Below are 26343 nucleotides of genomic sequence, written 5' to 3'. Positions count from 1 at the left end.
GTCACGAGCAGTCTCGTCCTCGCCGGGAGCGGGGCCTTCCCTCACGAGCCGTCTCGTCCTCGCCGGGAGCGGGCCTCCCGTCACGAGCAGTCTCGTCCTCGCCGGGAGCGGGCCTCCCGTCACGAGCAGTCTCGTCCTCGCCGGGAGCGGGCCTCCCGTCACGAGCAGTCTCGTCCTCGCCGGGAGCGGGCCTCCCGTCACGAGCAGTCTCGTCCTCGCCGGGAGCGGGCCTCCCGTCACGAGCAGTCTCGTCCTCGCCGGGAGCGGGCCTCCCGTCACGAGCAGTCTCGTCCTCGTCGGGAGCAGTCTCGTCCTCGTCGGGAGCAGTCTCGTCCTTGTCGGGAGCAGGCCACCGCTCTTCGTCAGGAACAAGCCGCTGCTCAAGCTCCTGCTCTTCTTCCTCAAAGTCCTGCTCAGGCAGAAAATTCAGCATCTGGTTCTGTAAGCAGCCATAGATGAAGTTAACACATGATAAACCTGAAGCTGAATAAAAAATCAGCCGTACAGCCGTCATCACTGAACCTTCATTTATTCAGTGTTCAATCCACAGTCCACTCAAATTCCCCTCAAACATGTAGACTCAGTGTTAGGGAGTGGGTAATGTGTGGGTTATGTGGTGAGACTTACTTTCTGCTGCTCCAGCCGGCGTTCCATCACAAAGCCTGTCAGGTGAGGTCTGTTAACAAATGGACGCTGCGCACACACAGATACACAGTGTTAGTACTGCTAGCAATTTATTCATATGAAAAAATATGAGCCCAGGGTAGTCAGGGTGTGTGTCAGTAGAGTTAAATTCTAAATTGTGCTTCTTTACCATAAGCAGCTCTTTAGCAGAAGGGCGTCTCCTTGGATCTGGAATTAAGGCCTGATAGACGAAGTCCTTAAATTCCAAAGACCTGAGAAGAGAACTGGCTGGTTTAATTACAATCCTCCAGTGGTGTGTGTGTGTGTGTGTGTGTGTGTGTGTGTGTGTGTGTGCGTGCGTGTGTGTGTGTGTGTGTGAATGAATGAATGAATGAATGAATGAATGAATGAATGAAGAAAGCATTCACCAGTGTACTTTCTTCAGGTTCATGTATGCAGATGCTCTGTTGGCAGCAATCCTGAAAACACACACATACAGAAATATATCAACCCTGAGAACACACACACACACAAGGGGCTAGTGTATTCACTTTTAGTCCAAATTTCTTATTTAAACAGTTCTTAACACTTACACTAACTCAGCTGTTAATAAAAAGGATGAATGTCTATGTGTTTGAGTTCAGGAGTGTGTGTGTGTGTGTGTATTTACCAGTTGAGGCTCATTGAGTAGAATGGAATTTGGGCTTCAGCCACCTCAACGGCCATCAGTCCCAGCGACCAAATGTCGCATCTCTCATCATAGCCTCCATTCATCTGGGGACAGAAGACTTCGGGGGCCATCCTGTGTACACACACACACATAAACACACACACACACACACGGGAGGAGAAGTGAGCACAGTGACACACAGACACAAGGATGAATTTTTGAAAGAAACTTACCAACTGAGTGTTCCAGCTGTCTGGAATCTGGCAATGGGGTCAGACAATCTTGCTGCCACACCCAGATCACCTGCAGGAAGAGATCAATCACTTTCACCCATAAGTATGAACACATTCATCCAGCTTCTTTCTTGCTCTAAACAGGAAGTGGTGGAATAACTTGTTTCTGGAAGGCAGTACTCACAGATCTTCACAACTCCAGCATCATTAATCAGGACATTGTCTCCCTGTGGACCAACACACAGACGCTACCAGGTTAAATATGCCTGTGCGCTTGTAATGAATGTTATCCTGGGTAAATATAACTGTTAAAAAGCCTGAACTTTTGTATGTGATGAGATACCTTTATGTCTCTGTGTAGGATGCCGATGCCATGGAGGTACTGCAGACCCTAGTGGAGGCAAAAACAAAGTACATTACAAACAGATCTGCAAATGTATAGGTTTATTTGTGTTAAAGTGGTGAAGTTGTGTTGTTACCCGTAAGACCTCCCGGCAGACAAAGGCTGTCTCGTCTTCTCCAAATGCGCCCCAATCTGTCCAGACAACAATGCAAAACATGAAATGGCACCCTAAATACACAGGAGAAGACAACACACTGAATGGGGCTGCAGTGTTACCTTTATAAAGAACAGAGAGGGAGCCTCCACCGCAGTACTCCATGGCGATGAAGAGGGTCGAGGTTTCATCCTCCCTAAAGAAGAAAGACAAATGATGAGACCCAGTCACATGATTACAAGGTTTTAGAAACGGAAACTCTCCAGCTGTGGGCAGCAGCTCTGGATGCTCTATTGTGTTAGTGAGTAAGCAGGTATAAAATCTCCCAGCCCCACCCCACCCTCCACGCTTCTTACTGCAAGTAGGCGGCATAAAACTTGATCAAGTTTTCATGCTCGCACTCCTTCAACAGGCGTACTTCCTCTAGGGGTTTTTGGATGTCATCTGCAGAATGACAGACAACACATTATGAATACACACACAACTCGTTACCAACTCACTGCACTGATAAATTTTACATCACACATCTGAACTAAAACACACACAAAAAGGCTGTTTAAATACAATGTGCTGGTTAAATACAGATCATTCACACACACCCACACACACAGTCCCTTGCTCACCTCCATAATCAATGTATGTGGCCTTGATGGCCACAAGCTCGCCAGAGTGGCGCTTCTCGGCCTGCAGCACAAAGAGCAAAGAAAAGCATCAGCTGCTGTTCTACACAATAAACACAAAAGCAAAACATCTGTTCACAGAAAGTACATTGGAATAAACTCATTCTTTTATTTTGTTTTTTATTTTTTATATGCTGTGTTGTCGTTTATCTCACTTTCACCCATGCCATCAATCATTTAGATAATTGGCCTAATTTTTTTTGGTTCTGCTATCTTGTTTGGGATTACAGTATACAAAGACCTTGTGGTCAACAATTTGATGCTATCATACATATTATGTAATGAATTGTTCAATAATATGGCATTATTGACTCATTTTGTGCATCCCATTGCACAAAAATATAAAACTGAGAGGCAGATTATTTTGTATCAAATTCCTTTTTCATGTTATTTTACTTGATGATGTTAAAAGAAATATAGATTGTGGCCTTATTCACATCTCCTGGACAATGTAAGTTCAAAACAAAAGTCAATTTACCGCATAGACTTCCCCATAACCGCCATATCCAATAGTCTCCAACAATGTGAATTCTTCATCGATGTAATGATTCCATTCAAGGAGGTCCATGGTGTCAGATCTTCTCACTGATCCACCAGATGGGATGATGCTCATCCGGATGGTGATGATTGCAGTGCTTGTTGTGGGCTCGCTCTGTCGCTCGTCGTGCTGCTCACAGTATTCTGAATTAGAGAAATTAAGAAAATTAATTTACCAAGTGACCACCAGACATAAACCTTCCACCCTACAATACTAATAAAAAGTAAAAATAATATACATTTTATACCACTTTAAAAGTTTGTTGTGAGATTAACACTGTTGAGGTTAGTTACCAAGGCAACAGCTAAACAGAGAAATTAATTTGTTTATGGAGACAAGTTGATAAACAATACTCAATAGTTTAATTCCATATCCATATACGTTTCATTTAGTATATTTCATATACGTTTCATAATTTCATATTAGTTCTGTAAATTTCAGTCAAGTTGGCATGTACTTCGGGTGACAAGAAATTCTCTTTCCCCCCCCCCACCACCACCATTTAACTCTTACAGTACTAATGAAATGCAGAGTAGTCAAATAAAAATAAGCCGCGTTCCAGTAGCTTGGTAGCATTAAAATATCTGTGAGATTAGCAGGACTCAGCTAAACAGGTCACGGCTAATTAACAATATTACATCTAAACACAGGTAATTTACACGCCATTTAATTTAACACGAACCCGAATTTAGTTGGTTTAAACATGGTGGCGGCTCCTACACAATGAATTAAGCATTTTTTCCATGTAGTTTCTGATAAACACTTACGAACACCACACGATAATAGAAGAGCTAGAAGCGTGTTACCTCACTCTAATGCTGCAAAGCGTTTGTTTGGGCTGCGTTGCCGAGCGACCGACATTTTAACGCATTTATTTACGTTTATTTTATAGAAACGCGCGGCGTGTGAATAAATCCCTGCCGCGGCCAGAAGGGGGCGCTGCTGCTACACAGTCCTGCCCCAGTCACACGGGGTTTAGTGTTTCTGGCTGAAAAGAAGTAAATAAATGACTGAATAAAATACATTATAAAAGTGAATTTGACACTGAACAGCGTTTTTAATGCTTCAGTTCCCATAATGAAATAGCAGATGTAAAATGTAAATGTAGTGTTGGTCGTTTTTATTTCAGTAAATTTATAGAAATTTACATGTACATAAAAGAGCTTTTAATCTATAATTATTATTTGTATATTAGGGCGGGTAGTGTGAGGCAGAAGCTCCCTGTGACAAGGCCATAGAGGTGTGCCTTTGGTACATTTTTATGGTAAATGCACTATATTAAAAATTTTATACACAAAATAACATACATAAATTATATTTATTATTTGACATTAAATAAATAGGCAGTAATCTTGCAGCAGTACATGGCATAAGTTAAAGTATTTGTTTTGAACATTTAGAAATTCATAAAGAGCAGTTTGATAAACATATTATAAATTTGCTTGTCTGAGTGTATGTAAACTTTTCCTTCCTTTGTGAGAAATTCAGAAATACACTGAATTCTTCCATCTTATGGTGACATCTACAACAACTCACTTCTATATTTCAAGATTTCCAGTCTTACCTTCAGTTTCTATTAAATAATTAATCATACGGTCTTATAGATAACATGGTTTCAGCTCAACACAGGCTTGCGGGTGACACGTATTTGTATTTTAGCCATAAACCGGGATAAAACTCTCTCAGAGTGAAGTTGGTGAGTTAAGCCCCCATTCTGCTGAACCACCAGTCAGTGTCGGATTTGAAAGAGAAAGTGATTGTTTTGTCATTGTGGTATACAGCGAGCACAGCATATGGTGCACGCAACAAAATGTGTCCTCTGCCCATCACCCTTCGTGAGAAGTGGGCTGCAAGAGTGTGGGGATGGTAACTTGCTCAGCCTTTTGGTTACAAGTTCACTTCTTTACCCGCTAGGCCACCACTGCTCCATGCAGTCTTACAAGGTCAATTATTTCTACCATAGAGGCACAAGGTAGTGCATCTTTCATACATGCATTACATATTCCACAGACCACCTTCTAATACTTTTATAATTCTTGCAAGAGCACAGTTTTCAGGGCCCTCTTCCACTTAGCTGTATCTGGCAAGGTCAAAACATACAAAGTTATCGCAATTAGTCAGTTTAAATTAAAATTATTTTAAACATACACTTGAAAGTTGAAAGTCATCTTTTATTGCACAATAAAAGATCACATACCAAATTTTTGTTTTTATTTATATAGTTGGTCCATATGGGGTATACAGGAGCTAACAAAATAGAATAATAATAATAATGATAATTAAAAAAAAAAAAAGAATAAAACCCACAGCTCTCAAATATTTTGCTGTTCTCAGACCAACAGATCACTTTTATTAAGATGATCCCATGTACAGTGAACCTGGCTTAATGAAACTACGGCGTACAGTACAACCACCAAGTAAACACTGGCGTTGATGTGCAAATATTCACAATAGCTAGAAATGAGTTCTGTGACCAGAGGCAATTATTAATTAATTTTGGCCCAACAGATGCAACTGTAATTTATTGCACATTTGACCTTACTTCTTCTCCGTGGTTAGGAAAGATAACCAGCTTTTTTTTAACTGAAGTTTCACTTTGAGGAGTAAACTTTGATGTGATGTAGTAGACATGATTTTGTCAAATACCACATTATTTGAATCTTTCTGTCAGGATTGCCTGCAGCTGGGCTCCACACCTGACTCCAATCCTGACGCCCCATAAATGCCGGATGTTTCTGCCCCTTCTAGATCTCCGGCATTTTTGTGAACTTGACATTGTAACCGTGTGTTAGTGTTTTCAGTTCTGGCAATCGCCACACGCCTGCGGGTTTGTTTACGTTTATTCCCTTTTATTTCCCGTTTTGGCCACCGCGCCATTGTTTATTTGTATTTGTTTGTTTATTAAATAATAATAAAACCCTTCCCAGCATGTCAGACCTCTGCGCGTCCTTCCCCCGTAAGCCCGAAGACGTGACACTTTCTATTAGCCTAATTGGTATATTTGAGATTAGGATATGAGTACAAAAACCCTGCCAAGTGTGTATTAGGCAAAAAGAGACAAACATTTTATATTGATCAATTGAAACCCAGTAATGTACTCAGGGTGTACACCACCTTAGCAAAACTTCAGAATCTTTTCTCATTTTAATTAGACTTGCTCCAACAGAAGGCATACAAACAAAATCAATGATAGTTCTTGTTAATTAATAAACATTCATTGTTGGGAAAATTGCAGTACTGTACAGTATGTGATACAGGGCAAAATGTTTAGAAAACTGCAAACATTATGTATAAGTTAATTCTGGTCTTATGTAGTGTTGGGGAGGGCAGCACTACCACTCTACCTTTCAGGCAAAAGCTAGGGGTGTCTCAATTCTCATTAATCCAAACATTTCCTTTGATCATCACAGTGTTATTGCGGATATACATGTTCGTTATATCATTGTTTCAGGGAAGTTATTTAATACTAGTGTTGCATCAAAACCAAATGCTATTTCAATAAACTGCTGTTGTGTGGCTTTGTAGATACAAACAGTTTGGTTAAGATTTAAGACACGTGAGGGGGTGCTGCAGAGACAGGGGGATGTAGACGTGTTTTCCCGTGGCTCCTCAGAAGGGTGACTTTTTATATAATTTTTACTTTTTAAGTGCACTTCATTTGCCCTCTTTTTCACACGAAATGTTAGTGCCAAAGCTGCTTGCCTATTTCTTTACTTTATTAGTGTATGGCACAATGGCTAACCGCGGAAAAACTGAGCAATTGAAGTCAGGCCGCAGTAAACATCGATCTTCTCTTGAGCTGGAAGCTACTTCACAGTCAGACGCTAACGAAAGTTTATTGCTGGGTATGAGACGAATGATGGACGAGATGCAAACCGACATCCTTGATTAACTTGACTCTATTATTTCGGAAACTGTCCGAAGGGAGATAACGGTGGCTCTGGAAGTTTTTGATGGCAGGTTGACTGCACAAGGAGAGACAATCACTAATCTCAAACGTTAGGCGAACAAATCATGATGGTAAGCTAGTTATAAACGTGAGGATACCGGCACCAACGAATAAAATCCTGTGTTTTCCTGGAGCCAGAGCACCCGACATCTGCGCAAATTTAAAATCGCTGGCAAAAAATAACCGCAGGTACTCCAGTATAGCGATTCATGTTGCCGCTAACGACGTCCGACTACGGCAGTCGGAAATAACCAAAGATAATTTTATAGAGATGCTTGAACTGGCTAAAACGATGTCGAATAAAGTAATCTGCTCTGGCCCATTACCGCAGTTTCAGTGTAGCGACGAGACCTGTATCAGGCTCCTCGATATAAATCGCTGGTTGTCGGAGTGGTGTCCAAAAAATTAAGTGGGCTTTATTAATAACTGGCCAACATTCAGGGGGAAGCCTGGTCTTTTTGGGCGAGATGGCATCCACCCCAACTGGGCGGGCACCACTCATTTGTCTAAAAACTTAGCTCATAGTCTTAGAACCAAAAAACAAAACTGACTCGCCAGAGCCGAGACCAGGCAGCAGACAGGTTAAACTGGAAGAGGAGGTGGTGTTGCAGTAATTTATAAGGATAACCACGGTATTACTCATAAACCCGGACATTGATTTAACTCTTTTGAGATTCTACATACCAATATAACTCATGTAGTCTCACAAAATAAAAATCCTAAATTCATTCCATTGATTATTATTTATAGACCCCCTGGACCTTTCTTAGTTTCTTAGTGAATTTACAGATTTTGTCTCCAACTTAGTTGTATCTGTGGATAAAACCCTAATTGTCGGTGACTTTAACATCCACTGTGACAAATTAGAAGACTCCTGTCTTTCTCCTGACAGTTGGAGTTAACCAACATATAACAGGACCTACTCATGAAGGTGGTCACACGCTCGATCTTGTACTGACCTTTGGTTTAAATATAGAAGATATAGTTACTCTTCCGCAATCTGAAATGATCTCAGATCATTTCCTGATCGCTTTTAAAATGTCTCAGACACAACAAACTCAACCCCCCTCGTTATAGAGACAAACGGACAATTACATCAAGTATGGCACCGAGGTTTATTAATACCTTACCAGATTTATCAACGCTAATAAACTCACCGTCAGACCCCGCAGAACTCGACCAAGCGACCAAATGTCTAGAATTAACACTGCGTAGAACGTTAGATATAGTCGCTCCCCTCAAAAGGAAGATAGAAAGAGATAAAAACTTAATTCCTTGGTATAATGATCACACGCGCACGCAAATGGCGTCGAAGTAAATTAAACGTATTCAGAATAGCTTGAAAGGAGAGCCTACTTAACTACAAGAAGGCTCTTAGCGCAGCTCGATCAACGTATATGTCCTCGTTATTGACAAAAACAAAAATAATCCCAGATTCCTGTTTAAAACTATAGCCAAACTAACCAGGAATAAGACAGAAACAGATACTATCACTCAATATCATCATAGTAGCGATGATTTAATGAATTTCTTTAATACGCGAATAGAGAGAAGATTAAAAGCACAACAAATAGCTCTGCCGATATTTCCATGGAAAATAATCTTCTAATAGCTGACCACCGATTAGAACGATTCAACTGTATTAAAGAGCATGAATTAATCAAATTAATCTTGTCGTCAAATCAATGTACTTGTGCTTTGGATCCGATTCCAACAAGGTTCCTTCAGCAAATAGCACCCGATATTATAAATTCTATCCTCAAAATTGTTAACTCGTCGCTTAGTACCGGCCACATACCAAGTTCATTCAAGGTAGCAGTCATTAGACCCCGGATTAAAAAGACGGATCTTGATCCAAGTCAGCTCTCAAATTACAGACCAATATCCAACCTTCCGTTTATATCAAAAATCTTAGAAAAAGTCGTAGCCCAGCAGCTGAGTGCATACCTAGACTGTAACATTATCCATGAAGTATATCAATCGGGATTTAGACCTCATCATAGCACTGAGACAGCGCTGGTTAAAGTGGTTAAAGACCTGCTGTTGGCCTCTGATCAGGGACGCATCTTGCTGCTTGTCCTGCTTGATCTGAGTGCAGCGTTTGACACTATTGATCATGCTATTCTCTTTGCCAGGTAGGAGAATGTTATTGGGATTAAGGGAACAGCCCTTGAATGGTTCAGATCATATTTGACCAACCGATATCAGTTTGTGGACATCAATGGTGTTTCGTCTTCACATAGTAAAGTAGAGTTTGGTGTTCCACAAGGTTCTGTCCTAGGTCTGTTACTTTTTTCCCTATACATGTTACCGTTAGGTGACGTCATCCGCAAACATGGTATTAGCTTTCATTGCTACGCTGACGACACACAGCTGTATCTGTCAGCAATGCCAGATCAGAGGCAGCAGCTGAACAATATAGAGAATTGTCTGAAGGACATTAGACAGTGGATGCTCACCAACTTTCTCCTGTTAAACCCTGACAAGACAGAAGCGCTTGTCCTTGGGCCTCAAGCAGCCAGGCATAAACTGGCTGACTACACAATAACTCTGGATAGCCTTTCTATCTCACCGAGTATTGAAGTGAAGGATCTAGGTGTCATCATTGATGCAGGTCTCTCATTCAATTTGCACGTAGATAATGTCACTAGGATAGCATTCTTTCACCTTAGAAATATTGCCAAAATAAGAAATATAATTTCAATGCATAATGCAGAAAAGTTGGTCCATGCATTTATTACATCAAGGTTAGATTACTGCAATGCATTACTGTCTGGATGCTCTAGTAGGTGCATGAGTAAACTCCAGCTAGTACAGAATGCTGCAGCCAGAGTTCTAACTAGAACTAGGAAATTTGACCACATCACCCCAGTCTTACAATCACTGCACTGGTTACCCATCAAATTCAGGATTGACTACAAAATCCTACTTTTGACCTATAAAGCTTTAAATGGTCTCGCCCCGCAATACCTGAGTGAACTTTTAGTTCTTTACGAACCGCCACGACCCCCTTCTATCAATGGGTGCGGGGTCACTACTGGTACCAAAAGTACAGAAGGTACCTGGGAGCAGATCCTTCTCCTATAGAGCTCTGCAGTTGTGGAACAGCTTGCCTGTCAGTGTCCGGGACTCAGACACATTCTCAGTGTTTAATCTGTTTTCTCTGGCTTTTTGTTAAAGTCCTAGACACTCATTTCACTTCACTTTGATGCAGTGTCAATTATAAAGTCCAGTTTATCACAGAGTCCCCCTGTTAGACACAGACACAGACAAAGTTAAATTCACCCTAGTTAGGCTGTCCTAGTTAGGGTACCGGGCCACTGTAGCACCAATATACCACAATAACCACATATTTCAGTATCGGTCGTACAGTGCAACCGTCTGCCGCTGCTTCTGTTTGTTTTCTCCGAGACACGGAATCAAGCACCCAGACTACTGGCAGACCCCAGTGAAGAGACCAGCAAATAAATCCTGGTTTCTGACAACTGCTAAACAAGGACATACCACCAAACGAACCAGAGGGTCACCACAGCCACCACCACCGTTACAACTACAGCTTCAGGGATCTTCAATTGGACCAGTAACATCATTATGGACACATAATCGAGACCATGACACTGGACAACATTCTGGACTTCTCCAACCCTACAACTGTAGGACTTATTATTATATCATCCCCAACCCTGCACTGGCACCATTTGCAGGCTCACTCTACCCTGGAAGGGGGTCCCTCTCTGTATCACTCCTTCCCAACGTTTCTTCCTTTCTTTTTTTCTCTCTCCTAGAGTTTTTTTTTGTGTGGAGTTTTTCCTTGTGTGCAGAAGGATCAAGTGTGGGGGGTGTCAACTGTAGGGCCTGTCAAAGCCCATTGAGACATACTGTATGTGATTTTGGACTATATAAGAAATAAATTGTTGTTGTAAGCTAACCGAGCTACATTAGCACGCTAACAGCACAGGTAGATAACCTGTCCAGGCAATGTGAAGACCTGGAAAGTCGCTCCAGAATGAATAATGTTTGCTTGTTGGGACTTCCGAGGGTCTGGAGGGCCCACAACCAACAGAGTTTGTGGCTCAGTTCCTGCAGGACTTACTCAGTCTTGATGAGAAACCTGTACTGGATCGTGCCCACCATACCTTACGTCCCAGGTCCAAAGATGGTGAACCTCTGTCCACTCATTATTGGAGTGAACCTGTTCCAGGTTCGGAACCAGATTCTGCGAAGAGCCGAATAAATGTCTCCTCTTCTCTACATGGGCAAGAAGATTTCTTTTTTCCCGGACTTTACAGCAGCGGTGGCGAAGAAAAGAGCGACATTTGCTAACGTGAAGAAGGAGCATTAAGTTTGGACTTCTCTATCCGGCTACACTGCGCATTACACTAGTACACTGGGGTGGGGTCTTGGTTATTATTTCAGTTATTTCTTTTTCTGATTTGTCTTATTATGCTTTCTTAATTTTATTTTTCACTCAGCTTACTTCACTTCCTACTTTATTGCAGAGTTCTACGTTGAGACAACATTCTTCTTTTTTTTTTATTTATGACCAGGGCTAATTCTGTATCGATCCCAGGTGGGGGCAACATTTTATTTACTAGTCTCAATTGTAGGGGGCTCAACAATCCTATAAAACATAGTAAGATCTTCCATTATCTTCATCACGTAGGTGCCCATGTAATATTTTTTACAAGAAACACACCTCAAACCCTCAGACCATGTCAGACTTAAGAAGGGCTGGATCAATCAAACCTACCACTCTTCATTTTCAGGGAAAGCAAGAGGAGTAGCCATACTACTGCATAAATCTGTTCCTTTTGTACATACAATTGTAGTATCTGACCCTAATGGGAGATTCGTGATTGTTATGGGCCAAATTCATGATCTAATATTAGGGGGTGACTTCAATTGCTGTCTTAATCCCCACTTGGACCGCTCTTCTTCTGCAGTTTGTGCTCCTTCTAAGTCGGTTAAGGTTATTTTATCTTTTAACAAAGAATATGCTGTTTCTGATGTCTGGCGCTTCTTTAATCCTACTAAACGTGAATACTCCTTTTTTTCTCAAATTCACCATACTTTTACACGTATTGATCTTTTTTTGGTGGATAATAGATTACTAGCATCCATATCAGACTGTAAATATGATGCCATTGCCTTATCAGACCATGCATCAATCTCAATTAATATGTTTTTCAAGAAATTTAATTACACTAGAGCACCATGGCAGCTTAATACTCAACTTCTTTTGAATGAAGAGTTTAATATGTTCATTTCACGACAGATTGACTTATTTATTAGCTTCAATTAAACCCCTGATATATCAGCGTTGCAGCATATCTCTCATTTGGATAATGAATATGCCATCAATCAATCCGCAGACTTATACAAGGAGCGTCTCTGTGCAAGCAGAGTATGACACTCTTATGACACATCAAGCTACAGAAATGATACTTCAAACCAGAGCTAACTATTATGAACATGGAGACAAGGCCAACAAGTTATTGGCACACCTGATCCTCTAGAAATTATCAAAGCCTTAAGGAATTTTATATATCTCTTTACTCCTCTGATCTTTGATAATTATTTGACAAACTGCATAGTCACTCCATAGACACATCCATTGCTGAGGATTTAGAGATCCAATCACCGTTGCAGAACTTAGATTGGCACTGATGTCTCAGCAAAGTGGAAAATGTCCTGGACCTGACGGATTTCCTTGTGAATTCTATACAAAGTTCTGGGATCAACTGGCTCCATTATTTCTAGACATGTATAATGAATCGTTTGACTCTGACTGACTTCCTCAAACCCTTTCACAAGCCACCATCTCACTGCTTTTAAAAAAGGGCAAAGTTCCTTTGTGCTGTTCGTCCTACCGCCCAATCAGCTTGTTGAATGCGGATTTTAAACTTCTATCAAAATTGTTGGCTTCAAGACTGGAATCTACCCTTCCAAGCATCCTCTCTGCAGACCAAACAGGATTTATCTTAGATGTCCGTTTAATACAATTTATAACACTTCGGATCTCTCAGCTCAGGAGGTCCTCATATCACTGGATGCTGAAAAGGCTTTTGATAGAGTGGAATGGCCCTATCTTTTTCATACACTGGGAAGGTTTGGCTTAAAACAAACTTCATTTCATGGATTAAAATACTTTACTCCTCACCGCAAGCATCTGTTAGAACAAATAATACTCAATCTGAATATTTTCCCCTCTATCGTTCGACTAGGCAGGGTTGCCCCTTAAGCCCATTATTATTTGCGCTTGCAGTTGAACCTCTTTCAATTGCACTTAGGTCTAACACTCAGATTACTGGAATTGTTAGGAATGGGCAGGAGGTGAGAGTGTTCCTTTACGCAGATGATCTCTTGTTATATATGTGTTAATACAGTGTTAATACAGTGAAAATGTATATTTTACCACGTTTTTCTTACCTATTTCAATGCATACCAATATTTCTGCCTCAGTCATTTTTTCAGAAAGTTGACTCTGTGATCTCTGAGTTTATCTGGAACAAGAACATTCCAAGACTACGCAGACAATACTTATAAAGACCAAGAAAACTGTCCTCTGATCTGTCCTCTATGTGGTCAAAAGCTGGCATTCGCTGTTTTAAAGACCTATACATAGACAATGTCTTTGCCTCTTTCTCACAACTGCTTTATAAATAGTCTTCTCATAATTTCTTTAGATACTTGCAGGTGCGTAGCTTTGCTCATCATACATTTCCCACATTTCCCAATTTCCCCCCTCTTGTAGAGGAGGAGCAGGAAGTCCAGGAGTTGCAGATGGACCAGGTTGCTGGAGTGCCCGATGGACTAGGGGGCACCGGCGGAGCGGACAAGCACTCAGCCTGTGGAGTGGCAGTGGTAGATGACACTGCAGAGCCATATTTAAACCCAGAGAGCTCTGCATGGAGCCCAGAGGGGCCAGCTTATGTGCAGCTGAATGAACTGCATGGGTCAGGTGACCTACGCGGCCTGGCTCCCCACCAATCATTAACTCATTAGCACAGCACACTGTGCACACAGCGAAATGAGTCCTCTGCATTTAACCGCCCACCCGTGAGCAGTGGGCAGCCATGACAGGCACCCGGGGAGCAGTGTGTGGGGACGGTGCTTTTGCTCAGTGGCACCTTGGCGCTAGGGATGCACTTCCTTACACGCTAGGCCAACACTGCCATCACCGTCCCTGTAACATGCGATTTCAGATTCTTGACATAAGGACTCAGACCGAGAGTCAGTATTTCTACATCATAACTAATAAAGAGATTCTGTACTTTTAACTCAAGTATGGATAAATGTTTCCCACGACCACCAAAAATGTCTTACCTCCTCTGCCACTCGAGAAACAGCGAGTCTGCTTCAACAGTGCATCGTCTGAACTCCTCCCCAAGCTGCCAGGACAGAGGCCCAGCTCCCTCTGGCAGAAGAAAGTCATGGCGGAGAGGTTCACGACGGGTGTAGCGCTGGTACGCTGTAACTAGCCGCCGTACACGAGCCGTGAGGGCAGGGCCTGCGGGCCAGTGGGCTTTACCCGGTTCCACAGTCTCCTGGACCAGGTCACCTAAACAGACATTACCGAGGATTAAGCAGAAAACTACAATTTCATGTATTCTCTGGATAAACATATTCTATAATAAAAATCTGATTGGCTTGCACAATAGCCAAATTCAGCCTCAGAGCATGTCCAAATGTTGCTTGCAGGTTGCATTCAAGCTTTTTGCATATAGGCCCATTTGCCCATACTGACCACTTTTCACTGCCTGCAATGGAAAAGGTTGCCTGGTCTGATAAAATCACAGTTCCTTTTAGATCATGTGAGCAGACATGTGGTATGAACAATTTATCTGAGATTATAGCAGAGTGCATTATAGGAAATGGTCAATGTCCAGCTAGGTAACCTTGGGTCCTTTTAAAGATTATGTTTCTTTGACCTGTTTAACCTACTAATTTTGCATACCACAAATACCCTTATGTGTCAACACAGTTGCCTCTTTCAGCAGGATAGTGCCAAAAAGTTCAAAGCGTTAGATTGGCCTCCAAATTCTCCAAATTTAAAGCTGCATCTGTGGCATATGATGGACAACTCTCTCAATGGACACGCCCACATCACAGTCTTGTATCTGTATGTAAACATTTTGGTGCTGAATCCTTCATACAGGGTTTCTGCAGGTTTAAGGAAGCCAAATTTAAAGACCTTTTTTAAAGGCCACTCATGAAATTTAACACCCTGCATCAGAGTAGTCAACTACATTTGTACAAGGGCCAGTTTTTTTTTTGGCAGACACTGAGGGCCAGATGCTCTTCTAATACAATATTAATTGTGGTTTAAGTAATTAAAAAATATTTGATATTAATTAATAATAATTAATTTTCCTTCTAAATTTTTTGTTCTTTTTGCCTTTGTCAGTGTTAACAGACTCATAGTACCTGTACAGCAGCAAGCCATTAGGGAGCGACTGCGACATTTTCAGTTTCTTATTTTTGAGTCATTTCCATGCACACACTGCACTTAGTGAACCTGTAAGAGCACAGCGCTGCAGTACATCACATAGTAAAGTATTTGTTTTGAATAGGGATGTTTTAAAAAGTCCCCCGATACCGGGGGCCGATCCCACAGTCTGAGAAATGTTTGTTTGAGCAGCTTGTAAGGGGCCCCGCCCCGAGCTCAGAGCAGGGAGAAGGCGAGACATGTCAGCCGTGTGGAACTATTTCAAATTGAATGAAGACTACAAAACAATTCACGAGTTGTGAAAATAACACAAGCAAATAACACGAGAACATTGCATTGAGTGACCAGCCACTCTCGGAGGTAGAACATGTGGGAATTCCTGCGTCTCCTCCAGGTTCTGGAGCCCAGATATGATGTCCCAAATACACGACTCCACAGCCTACTGCAAGCCTCCTCTGCGTTTAGTTTCACACGGATATTTGGAGCAGCAGTGTTAGCCCCGTGTAGCTAGTTAGCATAACCAGACATGGGGTATACAACATGCTTTTCATTAAACAAATGTTCTTAATTCCAAACTGGTCCCTTGTTTTGTTGCTAAATTATATGACTAAAGCTGTTACCTGTACATTTAAATAATGTTTTTATTAAGTACTCTGTATCGGCGAGTACTGAAATGCAAGTCCTCGTTCTCCAAAAAAGTGGTATTGGTGCATCCCTAGTTTTAAACATTATATAAATTCATAAAGAGCAGTTTGATAAACATATTATAAATTTGCTTGTCTGAGTGTGTGTATGTAAACTTTTCCTTCCTTTGTGAGAAATTCAGAAATACACTGAATTCTTCCATCTTATGGTGACATCTTAAGGTGACATTAAGATTTCTAGTCTTACCTTCAGTTTCAATTAAATAATTAATCATACGGTCTTATAGATAACATGGTTTCAGCTCAACACAGGCTTGCGAGTGACACATATTTGTATTTTAGCCATAAACCGGGATAAAACTCTCTCAGAGTGAAGTTGGTTAAGCCCCCATTCTGCTGAGCCACCAGTCACCAATCAGTGTCGGATCTGAAAGGGAAAGTGATTGTTTTGTCATTGTGACAAAAGCGAGCACAGCACATGGTGCACACAATGAAATGTGTCCTCTGCCCATCACCCTTTGTGAGAAGTGTGCTGCAAATGTTTGGGGACGGTACATTGCTCAAGGTGTCCTCGTGGCACCTTGATGGTTTGGATTTGAACCTGTAACCTTTTGGTTCACCTCCTCGTGACAGGAGACCCGCTCCATCTTAAGGTGTCCCAACAAAAAAAAGCAATACACATAAAGGGATTTGGGAGGACAGTTCCGTTCCTGTAACAAAAAAGTCTTGTATCATGAGTGGTAGTAGCCTAGTGAAGCGCCACACTCGCCTATGAACCAGAAGACCCAGGTTCAAATCCCACTTACTACCATTGTGTCCCTGAGCAAGACACTTAATCCTAATCCAGGGGGGACTGTCCCTGTAACTACTGATTGTAAGTCACTCTGGATAAGGGCGTCTGATAAATGCTCTAAATGTAAGTGTAAATGTAAATCTGCAACTCTGCCACAATACCATTATATGTATTGGTTGATCAACGGTGAAGAATGTGTGAATCAGTTCGATGGCGCATTTTCAGCTGCGCTAAGCAAATAACAATTATCCAATTGAATAAAATATTTGTTTTTCCACAAATATCTTTTTACCTTCAATTACTTGTTTAGTCCAAACATGCATATTAAACAATAGTACATGTAATCCCCAGGCAAACATGAAGAAAAACTGCAAAAGTGAAAACTGACAAGACAAGTATGAGGCATACTCAAAAGAGAAGAGGTTAAATCTGTATGTAAGAAGAAGAGTATGAAAAAGACAGAAAATGTAACATTTGTCAGTCCCCAAGTGTCCTCTCTCTGATGTGAAAAATGAATCTCAATTAGCACCGCTGATAGCAAATGTTTCCGTTCTAAAGCAGCTCTTTAAAAATTTAAGAGAAAGTGTTGGGAATATGGCCATTAGAGTTGTTACCGTGTAGAGAAAATTCATTTTACTTTCAAAGAACCTTTAATTTGAAAGGAGGATGTGTGGGTCTCTTCGGTTCAGCTGTCATGCTGGGTGATGGGGATTTTGATTGGTCTGGAGCTGCGGTTGTCCCGCCTCCCAGGTGGCGGATTAGATTCAGTTGTTTCTCGGTCTGTCTGCACTGTGGAAGTGATGGAGACGGGCTGTACATCACCTGTGCTGAGCTGTATCGGACATTTCGGTGATTAATGTTGGAAAATAAAATTGAAGCCAATTGTTGGAACTTGTCGCATTCGTTGATGGGAGCTGGAGCGGCGGGTTTCTGTGGCTTTGCCGTGTTCGTGTGAAAAGCTCGTCTTGGTGAGTGAAACCATGCGGTAAAATTGCCCTAGAACCGTCTGCAAATATGTGAAATGTGTTAGTTCATGTCGTGATGAAGTTCTTCTTTGTCTGTATTAGTATGAGTTAAAGGTGTGTTTGAAATGTTTTAACGTGAAAGTTACAAAAATTCCACGTAATGGTAAGAACCCAGTAGCTGAGAGTTTACTTCTACAGATTGAATAGATAATTATTCCAATGGTTAAAAGAGATGAACATGGTTAATGTAATATTACTGTGGTAATATGAAGGATTGAGAAAAGAACTAAGTTATAGCTGGCATATGAAACAGATTTGTAACTGCTGTATACAATAACGTTATTGTTGTTGTGCAGGCTAGAATTTTATTAGTTCTTATATTGCATAATGCTAGACAAGGTTTACAGAGGGTTAATACAAAAACGATATGTGCGTCCGTGACAGCTATGTGGATAAGAAACGGTGCAGGGAGAACGCATACGCTCGACTCAGGAACAAACAAGGATTTATTTATGAGAACAGGAAACATGACAAATCAATGTTACAAATATTTACATAGATACATAGTCTTATGTTTGTATTATACATGTGTTATATTACACTGATTGGTAGGTTGGGCTTTTGTCAGAGCGTGAAACAGATGGAGCAGGACGGCGGATGAAACAAAAGAGAGAGCAGGCGGAGAATCCAGTGACGGGCAGTCTGTTGGCACCGTCGAGGGCGAACAGGACCCGCCAAGGATGATCCTAAAGAGAAGTCGAGAACGTGGAGGTCGATGTGAAGCTGGGTCAGTCCGAGAACGCTTGCAGCACTGGCCGCCGGATGTTTATGGACCGTCGGCCCTTCCGATTTCGAATCGACGAACCAGTGGGTGGTTGCGCGCCCTTTGTGGGCCTGGTGGAGGAACGGCGGCCAGGACAGCGGTCCTTCTGGCGCTGCAGTGGTAATACAGTCGCCTTCAAAAACTGAAGCCTGAAGGAGCACCAGTGTCTCTGGGAACATCCTGCAACACACAGTAAGAAATAAAATCAAACCTGTTCAGTATAATCGCAGCAAAAGAGGGCAGGACAGGACAGGGTAGGTACCTGTTAGTTTTAGTCAGCAGGCCAAATGCCATCCCATGTTGTTCTGGTGAGTGGCTCTCAGTCCCAGTCTGCTTCTCCTCCTCCTTCTGGTCTTCGGGGATGACTGACTGGTGTGGAGCAATCAGACTGTATGAATTTCTACTGAAAGCAGAATTTAGATCTCATGTAAGTTATTTCTTAAAACTCAAAAATGAAATGACAGAACACTTTTTTTTTTCCCAACTTAGTGCTACACATGCAAAGTCATTTCAGTGAATTTAAAGAAAAAATAAAAGAGCTCAAATCCATGACCCAGCACTCACAATCTCCTTCTGTGGAGATGCTTAAAGAATTTCCAGAGGACAAAATATGTACCTGTTTGTTTTAGTCAGCAGGCCAAATGCCACCCCATGTTGTTCTGGTGAGTGGCTCTCAATCCCAATCTGCCTCTCTTCCACCTTCAGGTTGTCTCGTGGAGCAGATAGGTGGGGTCCTCCAGCACCACCATGATACTACAGGATAAGTTTGTATTAGTGTAACTAATATTTAACATAAAAAAATCAGAGAAGAAAGTGGACTGACCAGTGAGTGTTACTGTTGCAGCCTTAAAGGCCACTTTCCTGGAAACTCTTGACCGACTATTTTACGTACACTGTGTTACAGTAGAACAATCACTTACCACTTGTTCTCCAGCAGCTTCAATAAGATGAATCCGGTGAATTCCTCCTCTGCACAGGACCAGTGGATGTTGGACAGAATCCTGTGGGGTGTTGAAGGACTCTGAGAGCCGTGGTGGTGTTGCCATGTTGTCCTCAAATCCGCTCGTTCCCCTAAACCCGACCTATCAGACATGGGGAAAAAAAGAAACTACACGCCTCACATTAATAACAGTTAACAAGAAGAATAATTATTTAAATCATATTTTATAATACAGTGGTCTACGTATATCACAAATCACCCGCCTGAAGAAAACTCCAATTCTTCGTAGGGTCTGGTGAGGGCGACAACGATGATGTTGTTGAAATGATGGACACTCTGGTTCTGGCTCCAGTTCTTCTATATGTCTAATTAAGCATCTGGCTCTGTAAACAGCCATAGATGAAGTTAACACATGATCAACACTCCCTGAAGCTGAATAAAAAATCAGCCGTACAGCAGTCATCACTGAACCTTCATTTATTCAGTGTTCAATCCACAGTCCTCCCAAATTCCCCTCGAACATGTAGACTCAGTGTTAGGAAGTGGGTAATGGGTGGGTTATGTGGTGAGACAGGGGGACCAACAGACTTACCTTCTGCTGCTCCAGCCGGCGTTCCATCACAGATCCTGTCAAGGGAGGTCTGTTAAATGGACGCTGTGCACACAGACGCACAGTGTTAGTACTGCAAGCAATTTAATCATTTGTAAAAAACTCAAAACATGAAATGGCACCTAAAACACACAGGAGAAGACACAGTGCTGCAGTGTTACCTGCTCTCCGTCAGGGACAGGCTGCTGTCCTTCCTCAAGCCCGTGTTCTTCATCAGGAGCGGAGAAGAGCAGGCTGTCGCTCTCAGTCACGAGGAGTCTCGTCCTCGCCGGGAGCCTCCCGTCACGAGGAGTCTCGTCCTCGCCGGGAGCCTCCCGTCACGAGGAGTCTCGTCCTCGCCGGGAGCCTCCCGTCACGAGCAGTCTCGTCCTCGCCGGGAGCGGGCCTCCCGTCACGAGGAGTCTCGTCCTCGCCGGGAGCCTCCAGTCACGAGCAGTCTCGTCCTTGCCGGGAGCCTCCCGTCACGAGGAGTCTCGTCCTCGCCGGGAGCCTCCCGTCACGAGGAGTCTCGTCCTCGCCGGAGCCTCCCGTCACGAGCAGTCTCGTCCTCGCCGGGAGCGGGGCCTCCCGTCACGAGCAGTCTCGTCCTCGCCGGGAGCGGGCCTCCCGTCACGAGCAGTCTCGTCCTCGCCGGGAGCGGGCCTCCCGTCACGAGCAGTCTCGTCCTCGCCGGGAGCGGGCCTCCCGTCACGAGCAGTCTCGTCCTCGCCGGGAGCGGGCCTCCCGTCACGAGCAGTCTCGTCCTCGCCGGGAGCGGGCCTTCCCTCACGAGCCGTCTCGTCCTCGCCGGGAGCGGGCCTCCCGTCACGAGCAGTCTCGTCCTCGCCGGGAGCGGGCCTCCCGTCACGAGCAGTCTCGTCCTCGCCGGAGCGGGCCTCCCGTCACGAGCAGTCTCGTCCTCGTCGGGAGCGGGCCTCCCGTCACGAGCAGTCTCGTCCTCGTCGGGAGCAGTCTCGTCCTCGTCGGGAGCAGTCTCGTCCTCGTCGGGAGCAGTCTCGTCCTCGTCGGGAGCAGTCTCGTCCTTGTCGGGAGCAGGCCACCGCTCTTCGTCAGGAACAAGCCGCTGCTCAAGCTCCTGCTCTTCTTCCTCAAAGTCCTGCTCAGGCAGAAAATTCAGCATCTGGTTCTGTAAGCAGCCATAGATGAAGTTAACACATGATAAACCTGAAGCTGAATAAAAAATCAGCCGTACAGCCGTCATCACTGAACCTTCATTTATTCAGTGTTCAATCCACAGTCCACTCAAATTCCCCTCAAACATGTAGACTCAGTGTTAGGGAGTGGGTAATGTGTGGGTTATGTGGTGAGACTTACTTTCTGCTGCTCCAGCCGGCGTTCCATCACAAAGCCTGTCAGGTGAGGTCTGTTAACAAATGGACGCTGCGCACACACAGATACACAGTGTTAGTACTGCTAGCAATTTATTCATATGAAAAAATATGAGCCCAGGGTAGTCAGGGTGTGTGTCAGTAGAGTTAAATTCTAAATTGTGCTTCTTTACCATAAGCAGCTCTTTAGCAGAAGGGCGTCTCCTTGGATCTGGAATTAAGGCCTGATAGACGAAGTCCTTAAATTCCAAAGACCTGAGAAGAGAACTGGCTGGTTTAATTACAATCCTCCAGTGGTGTGTGTGTGTGTGTGTGTGTGTGTGTGTGTGTGTGTGTGCGTGCGTGTGTGTGTGTGAATGAATGAATGAATGAAGAAAGCATTCACCAGTGTACTTTCTTCAGGTTCATGTATGCAGATGCTCTGTTGGCAGCAATCCTGAAAACACACACATACAGAAATATATCAACCCTGAGAACACACACACACACAAGGGGCTAGTGTATTCACTTTTAGTCCAAATTTCTTATTTAAACAGTTCTTAACACTTACACTAACTCAGCTGTTAATAAAAAGGATGAATGTCTATGTGTTTGAGTTCAGGAGTGTGTGTGTGTGTGTGTGTATTTACCAGTTGAGGCTCATGGAGTAGAATGGAATTTGGGCTTCAGCCACCTCAACGGCCATCAGTCCCAGCGACCAAATGTCGCATCTCTCATCATAGCCTCCATTCATCTGGGGACAGAAGACTTCGGGGGCCATCCTGTGTACACACACACACACAAACACACACACACACACACGGGAGGAGAAGTGAGCACAGTGACACACAGACACAAGGATGAATTTTTGAAAGAAACTTACCAACTGAGTGTTCCAGCTGTCTGGAATCTGGCAATGGGGTCAGACAATCTTGCTGCCACACCCAGATCACCTGCAGGAAGAGATCAATCACTTTCACCCATAAGTATGAACACATTCATCCAGCTTCTTTCTTGCTCTAAACAGGAAGTGGTGGAATAACTTGTTTCTGGAAGGCAGTACTCACAGATCTTCACAACTCCAGCATCATTAATCAGGACATTGTCTCCCTGTGGACCAACACACAGACGCTACCAGGTTAAATATGCCTGTGCGCTTGTAATGAATGTTATCCTGGGTAAATATAACTGTTAAAAAGCCTGAACTTTTGTATGTGATGAGATACCTTTATGTCTCTGTGTAGGATGCCGATGCCATGGAGGTACTGCAGACCCTAGTGGAGGCAAAAACAAAGTACATTACAAACAGATCTGCAAATGTATAGGTTTATTTGTGTTAAAGTGGTGAAGTTGTGTTGTTACCCGTAAGACCTCCCGGCAGACAAAGGCTGTCTCGTCTTCTCCAAATGCGCCCCAATCTGTCCAGACAACAATGCAAAACATGAAATGGCACCCTAAATACACAGGAGAAGACAACACACTGAATGGGGCTGCAGTGTTACCTTTATAAAGAACAGAGAGGGAGCCTCCACCGCAGTACTCCATGGCGATGAAGAGGGTCGAGGTTTCATCCTCCCTAAAGAAGAAAGACAAATGATGAGACCCAGTCACATGATTACAAGGTTTTAGAAACGGAAACTCTCCAGCTGTGGGCAGCAGCTCTGGATGCTCTATTGTGTTAGTGAGTAAGCAGGTATAAAATCTCCCAGCCCCACCCCACCCTCCACGCTTCTTACTGCAAGTAGGCGGCATAAAACTTGATCAAGTTTTCATGCTCGCACTCCTTCAACAGGCGTACTTCCTCTAGGGGTTTTTGGATGTCATCTGCAGAATGACAGACAACACATTATGAATACACACACAACTCGTTACCAACTCACTGCACTGATAAATTTTACATCACACATCTGAACTAAAACACACACAAAAAGGCTGTTTAAATACAATGTGCTGGTTAAATACAGATCATTCACACACACCCACACACACAGTCCCTTGCTCACCTCCATAATCAATGTATGTGGCCTTGATGGCCACAAGCTCGCCAGAGTGGCGCTTCTCGGCCTGCAGCACAAAGAGCAAAGAAAAGCATCAGCTGCTGTTCTACACAATAAACACAAAAGCAAAACATCTGTTCACAGAAAGTACATTGGAATAAACTCATTCTTTTATTTTGTTTTTTATTTTTTATATGCTGTGTTGTCGTTTATCTCACTTTCACCCATGCCATCAATCATTTAGATAATTGGCCTAATTTTTTTTGGTTCTGCTATCTTGTTTGGGATTACAGTATACAAAGACCTTGTGGTCAACAATTTGATGCTATCATACATATTATGTAATGAATTGTTCAATAATATGGCATTATTGACTCATTTTGTGCATCCCATTGCACAAAAATATAAAACTGAGAGGCAGATTATTTTGTATCAAATTCCTTTTTCATGTTATTTTACTTGATGATGTTAAAAGAAATATAGATTGTGGCCTTATTCACATCTCCTGGACAATGTAAGTTCAAAACAAAAGTCAATTTACCGCATAGACTTCCCCATAACCGCCATATCCAATAGTCTCCAACAATGTGAATTCTTCATCGATGTAATGATTCCATTCAAGGAGGTCCATGGTGTCAGATCTTCTCACTGATCCACCAGATGGGATGATGCTCATCCGGATGGTGATGATTGCAGTGCTTGTTGTGGGCTCGCTCTGTCGCTCGTCGTGCTGCTCACAGTATTCTGAATTAGAGAAATTAAGAAAATTAATTTACCAAGTGACCACCAGACATAAACCTTCCACCCTACAATACTAATAAAAAGTAAAAATAATATACATTTTATACCACTTTAAAAGTTTGTTGTGAGATTAACACTGTTGAGGTTAGTTACCAAGGCAACAGCTAAACAGAGAAATTAATTTGTTTATGGAGACAAGTTGATAAACAATACTCAATAGTTTAATTCCATATCCATATACGTTTCATTTTAGTATATTTCATATACGTTTCATAATTTCATATTAGTTCTGTAAATTTCAGTCAAGTTGGCATGTACTTCGGGTGACAAGAAATTCTCTTTCCCCCCCCCCACCACCACCATTTAACTCTTACAGTACTAATGAAATGCAGAGTAGTCAAATAAAAATAAGCCGCGTTCCAGTAGCTTGGTAGCATTAAAATATCTGTGAGATTAGCAGGACTCAGCTAAACAGGTCACGGCTAATTAACAATATTACATCTAAACACAGGTAATTTACACGCCATTTAATTTAACACGAACCCGAATTTAGTTGGTTTAAACATGGTGGCGGCTCCTACACAATGAATTAAGCATTTTTTCCATGTAGTTTCTGATAAACACTTACGAACACCACACGATAATAGAAGAGCTAGAAGCGTGTTACCTCACTCTAATGCTGCAAAGCGTTTGTTTGGGCTGCGTTGCCGAGCGACCGACATTTTAACGCATTTATTTACGTTTATTTTATAGAAACGCGCGGCGTGTGAATAAATCCCTGCCGCGGCCAGAAGGGGGCGCTGCTGCTACACAGTCCTGCCCCAGTCACACGGGGTTTAGTGTTTCTGGCTGAAAAGAAGTAAATAAATGACTGAATAAAATACATTATAAAAGTGAATTTGACACTGAACAGCGTTTTTAATGCTTCAGTTCCCATAATGAAATAGCAGATGTAAAATGTAAATGTAGTGTTGGTCGTTTTTATTTCAGTAAATTTATAGAAATTTACATGTACATAAAAGAGCTTTTAATCTATAATTATTATTTGTATATTAGGGCGGGTAGTGTGAGGCAGAAGCTCCCTGTGACAAGGCCATAGAGGTGTGCCTTTGGTACATTTTTATGGTAAATGCACTATATTAAAAATTTTATACACAAAATAACATACATAAATTATATTTATTATTTGACATTAAATAAATAGGCAGTAATCTTGCAGCAGTACATGACATAAGTTAAAGTATTTGTTTTGAACATTTAGAAATTCATAAAGAGCAGTTTGATAAACATATTATAAATTTGCTTGTCTGAGTGTATGTAAACTTTTCCTTCCTTTGTGAGAAATTCAGAAATACACTGAATTCTTCCATCTTATGGTGACATCTACAACAACTCACTTCTATATTTCAAGATTTCCAGTCTTACCTTCAGTTTCTATTAAATAATTAATCATACGGTCTTATAGATAACATGGTTTCAGCTCAACACAGGCTTGCGGGTGACACGTATTTGTATTTTAGCCATAAACCGGGATAAAACTCTCTCAGAGTGAAGTTGGTGAGTTAAGCCCCCATTCTGCTGAACCACCAGTCAGTGTCGGATTTGAAAGAGAAAGTGATTGTTTTGTCATTGTGGTATACAGCGAGCACAGCATATGGTGCACGCAACAAAATGTGTCCTCTGCCCATCACCCTTCGTGAGAAGTGGGCTGCAAGAGTGTGGGGATGGTAACTTGCTCAGCCTTTTGGTTACAAGTTCACTTCTTTACCCGCTAGGCCACCACTGCTCCATGCAGTCTTACAAGGTCAATTATTTCTACCATAGAGGCACAAGGTAGTGCATCTTTCATACATGCATTACATATTCCACAGACCACCTTCTAA

The 26343-nt window shown here is 42.5% G+C and overlaps 3 protein-coding genes and 1 long non-coding RNA gene across 7 annotated transcripts; 1 reads left to right on the top strand and 3 right to left on the bottom strand.

Moving 5' to 3' along the window:
• Position 1: 1 nt before the first annotated feature.
• LOC114800965 (mitogen-activated protein kinase kinase kinase kinase 5-like) lies at positions 2 to 3403 on the bottom strand. The gene is made up of 13 exons (XM_028998903.1): positions 3183 to 3403; positions 2648 to 2708; positions 2381 to 2468; positions 2147 to 2220; positions 2007 to 2062; positions 1871 to 1918; positions 1712 to 1754; positions 1528 to 1597; positions 1295 to 1426; positions 1053 to 1103; positions 815 to 896; positions 628 to 693; positions 2 to 439 (listed from the first exon to the last, which is right to left on the bottom strand). The coding sequence occupies exons 1-13, from the start codon at positions 3315 to 3317 to the stop codon at positions 2 to 4; spliced, it is 1344 nt and encodes a 447-aa protein (XP_028854736.1). The 5' UTR covers positions 3318 to 3403.
• Positions 3404 to 17833: 14430 nt separating this feature from the next.
• On the top strand, positions 17834 to 20787 carry LOC114800274 (uncharacterized). Its single transcript, XR_003751366.1, has 3 exons — positions 17834 to 18045; positions 18655 to 19057; positions 19571 to 20787. It is a non-coding gene; the product is annotated as an uncharacterized LOC114800274 (long non-coding RNA).
• LOC114800272 (uncharacterized) lies at positions 18531 to 20799 on the bottom strand. 4 transcript variants are annotated; one of them, XR_003751365.1, is made up of 6 exons: positions 20577 to 20799; positions 20398 to 20460; positions 19786 to 20188; positions 19482 to 19618; positions 19128 to 19234; positions 18531 to 19045 (listed from the first exon to the last, which is right to left on the bottom strand). XR_003751365.1 is itself a non-coding variant. In XM_028997435.1 (6 exons), exons 3-6 carry the CDS (start codon positions 19909 to 19911, stop codon positions 18667 to 18669), a joined length of 780 nt encoding a protein of 259 aa, XP_028853268.1. In that variant the 5' UTR covers positions 19912 to 20188; positions 20398 to 20460; positions 20577 to 20798; the 3' UTR covers positions 18531 to 18666. The 4 variants fall into 4 exon arrangements, 3 of the variants coding, with proteins under 3 accessions (XP_028853268.1, XP_028853266.1, XP_028853267.1); XM_028997435.1 differs by having other exon boundaries at positions 19128 to 19265; positions 20577 to 20798; XM_028997433.1 differs by having other exon boundaries at positions 19128 to 19268; positions 20577 to 20795.
• A 146-nt stretch (positions 20800 to 20945) lies between these two features.
• On the bottom strand, positions 20946 to 25201 carry LOC114800964 (mitogen-activated protein kinase kinase kinase kinase 5-like). Its single transcript, XM_028998901.1, has 15 exons — positions 25128 to 25201; positions 24261 to 24463; positions 23726 to 23786; positions 23459 to 23546; positions 23225 to 23298; positions 23085 to 23140; positions 22949 to 22996; positions 22790 to 22832; positions 22606 to 22675; positions 22373 to 22504; positions 22129 to 22179; positions 21917 to 21998; positions 21730 to 21795; positions 21344 to 21541; positions 20946 to 21290 (listed from the first exon to the last, which is right to left on the bottom strand). The coding sequence occupies exons 2-15, from the start codon at positions 24393 to 24395 to the stop codon at positions 20946 to 20948; spliced, it is 1449 nt and encodes a 482-aa protein (XP_028854734.1). The 5' UTR covers positions 24396 to 24463; positions 25128 to 25201.
• Between the last annotated feature and the right edge of the window lie 1142 nt (positions 25202 to 26343).

The sequence above is a fragment of the Denticeps clupeoides genome, chromosome 12, assembly GCF_900700375.1.
Source record: "Denticeps clupeoides chromosome 12, fDenClu1.1, whole genome shotgun sequence".
Lineage (NCBI taxonomy): Eukaryota > Metazoa > Chordata > Actinopteri > Clupeiformes > Denticipitidae > Denticeps > Denticeps clupeoides.
The sequence above is the reverse complement of the archived record's forward strand: the minus strand, read 5'-3'. Positions and strand labels throughout refer to the sequence as shown.

Bases quoted from the DNA above. Each gene is read 5' to 3' on its own strand.
- LOC114800964 (XM_028998901.1), bottom strand. From the start codon at position 24,395: ATGAGCATCATCCCATCTGGTGGATCAGTGAGAAGATCTGACACCATG. The intron at 23,141-23,224 runs GTAACACTGCAG...TTGTCTGGACAG, and splicing joins CCTCTCTGTTCTTTATAAAG to ATTGGGGCGCATTTGGAGAA. The intron at 21,542-21,729 runs GTAAGTCTCACC...GGCTGCTTACAG, and splicing joins GCCGGCTGGAGCAGCAGAAA to AACCAGATGCTGAATTTTCT.
- LOC114800272 (XM_028997433.1), bottom strand. From the start codon at position 19,911: ATGGCAACACCACCACGGCTCTCAGAGTCCTTCAACACCCCACAGGAT. The intron at 19,269-19,481 runs GTACATATTTTG...TTCTGCTTTCAG, and splicing joins CTGCTGACTAAAACAAACAG to TAGAAATTCATACAGTCTGA. The intron at 19,046-19,127 runs GTACCTACCCTG...TGTGTGTTGCAG, and splicing joins CTGCTGACTAAAACTAACAG to GATGTTCCCAGAGACACTGG.
- LOC114800965 (XM_028998903.1), bottom strand. From the start codon at position 3,317: ATGAGCATCATCCCATCTGGTGGATCAGTGAGAAGATCTGACACCATG. The intron at 2,221-2,380 runs GTAAGAAGCGTG...TTTCTTCTTTAG, and splicing joins TTTTATGCCGCCTACTTGCA to GGAGGATGAAACCTCGACCC. The intron at 1,104-1,294 runs GTAAATACACAC...GTGTGTTTTCAG, and splicing joins TACTCAATGAGCCTCAACTG to GATTGCTGCCAACAGAGCAT.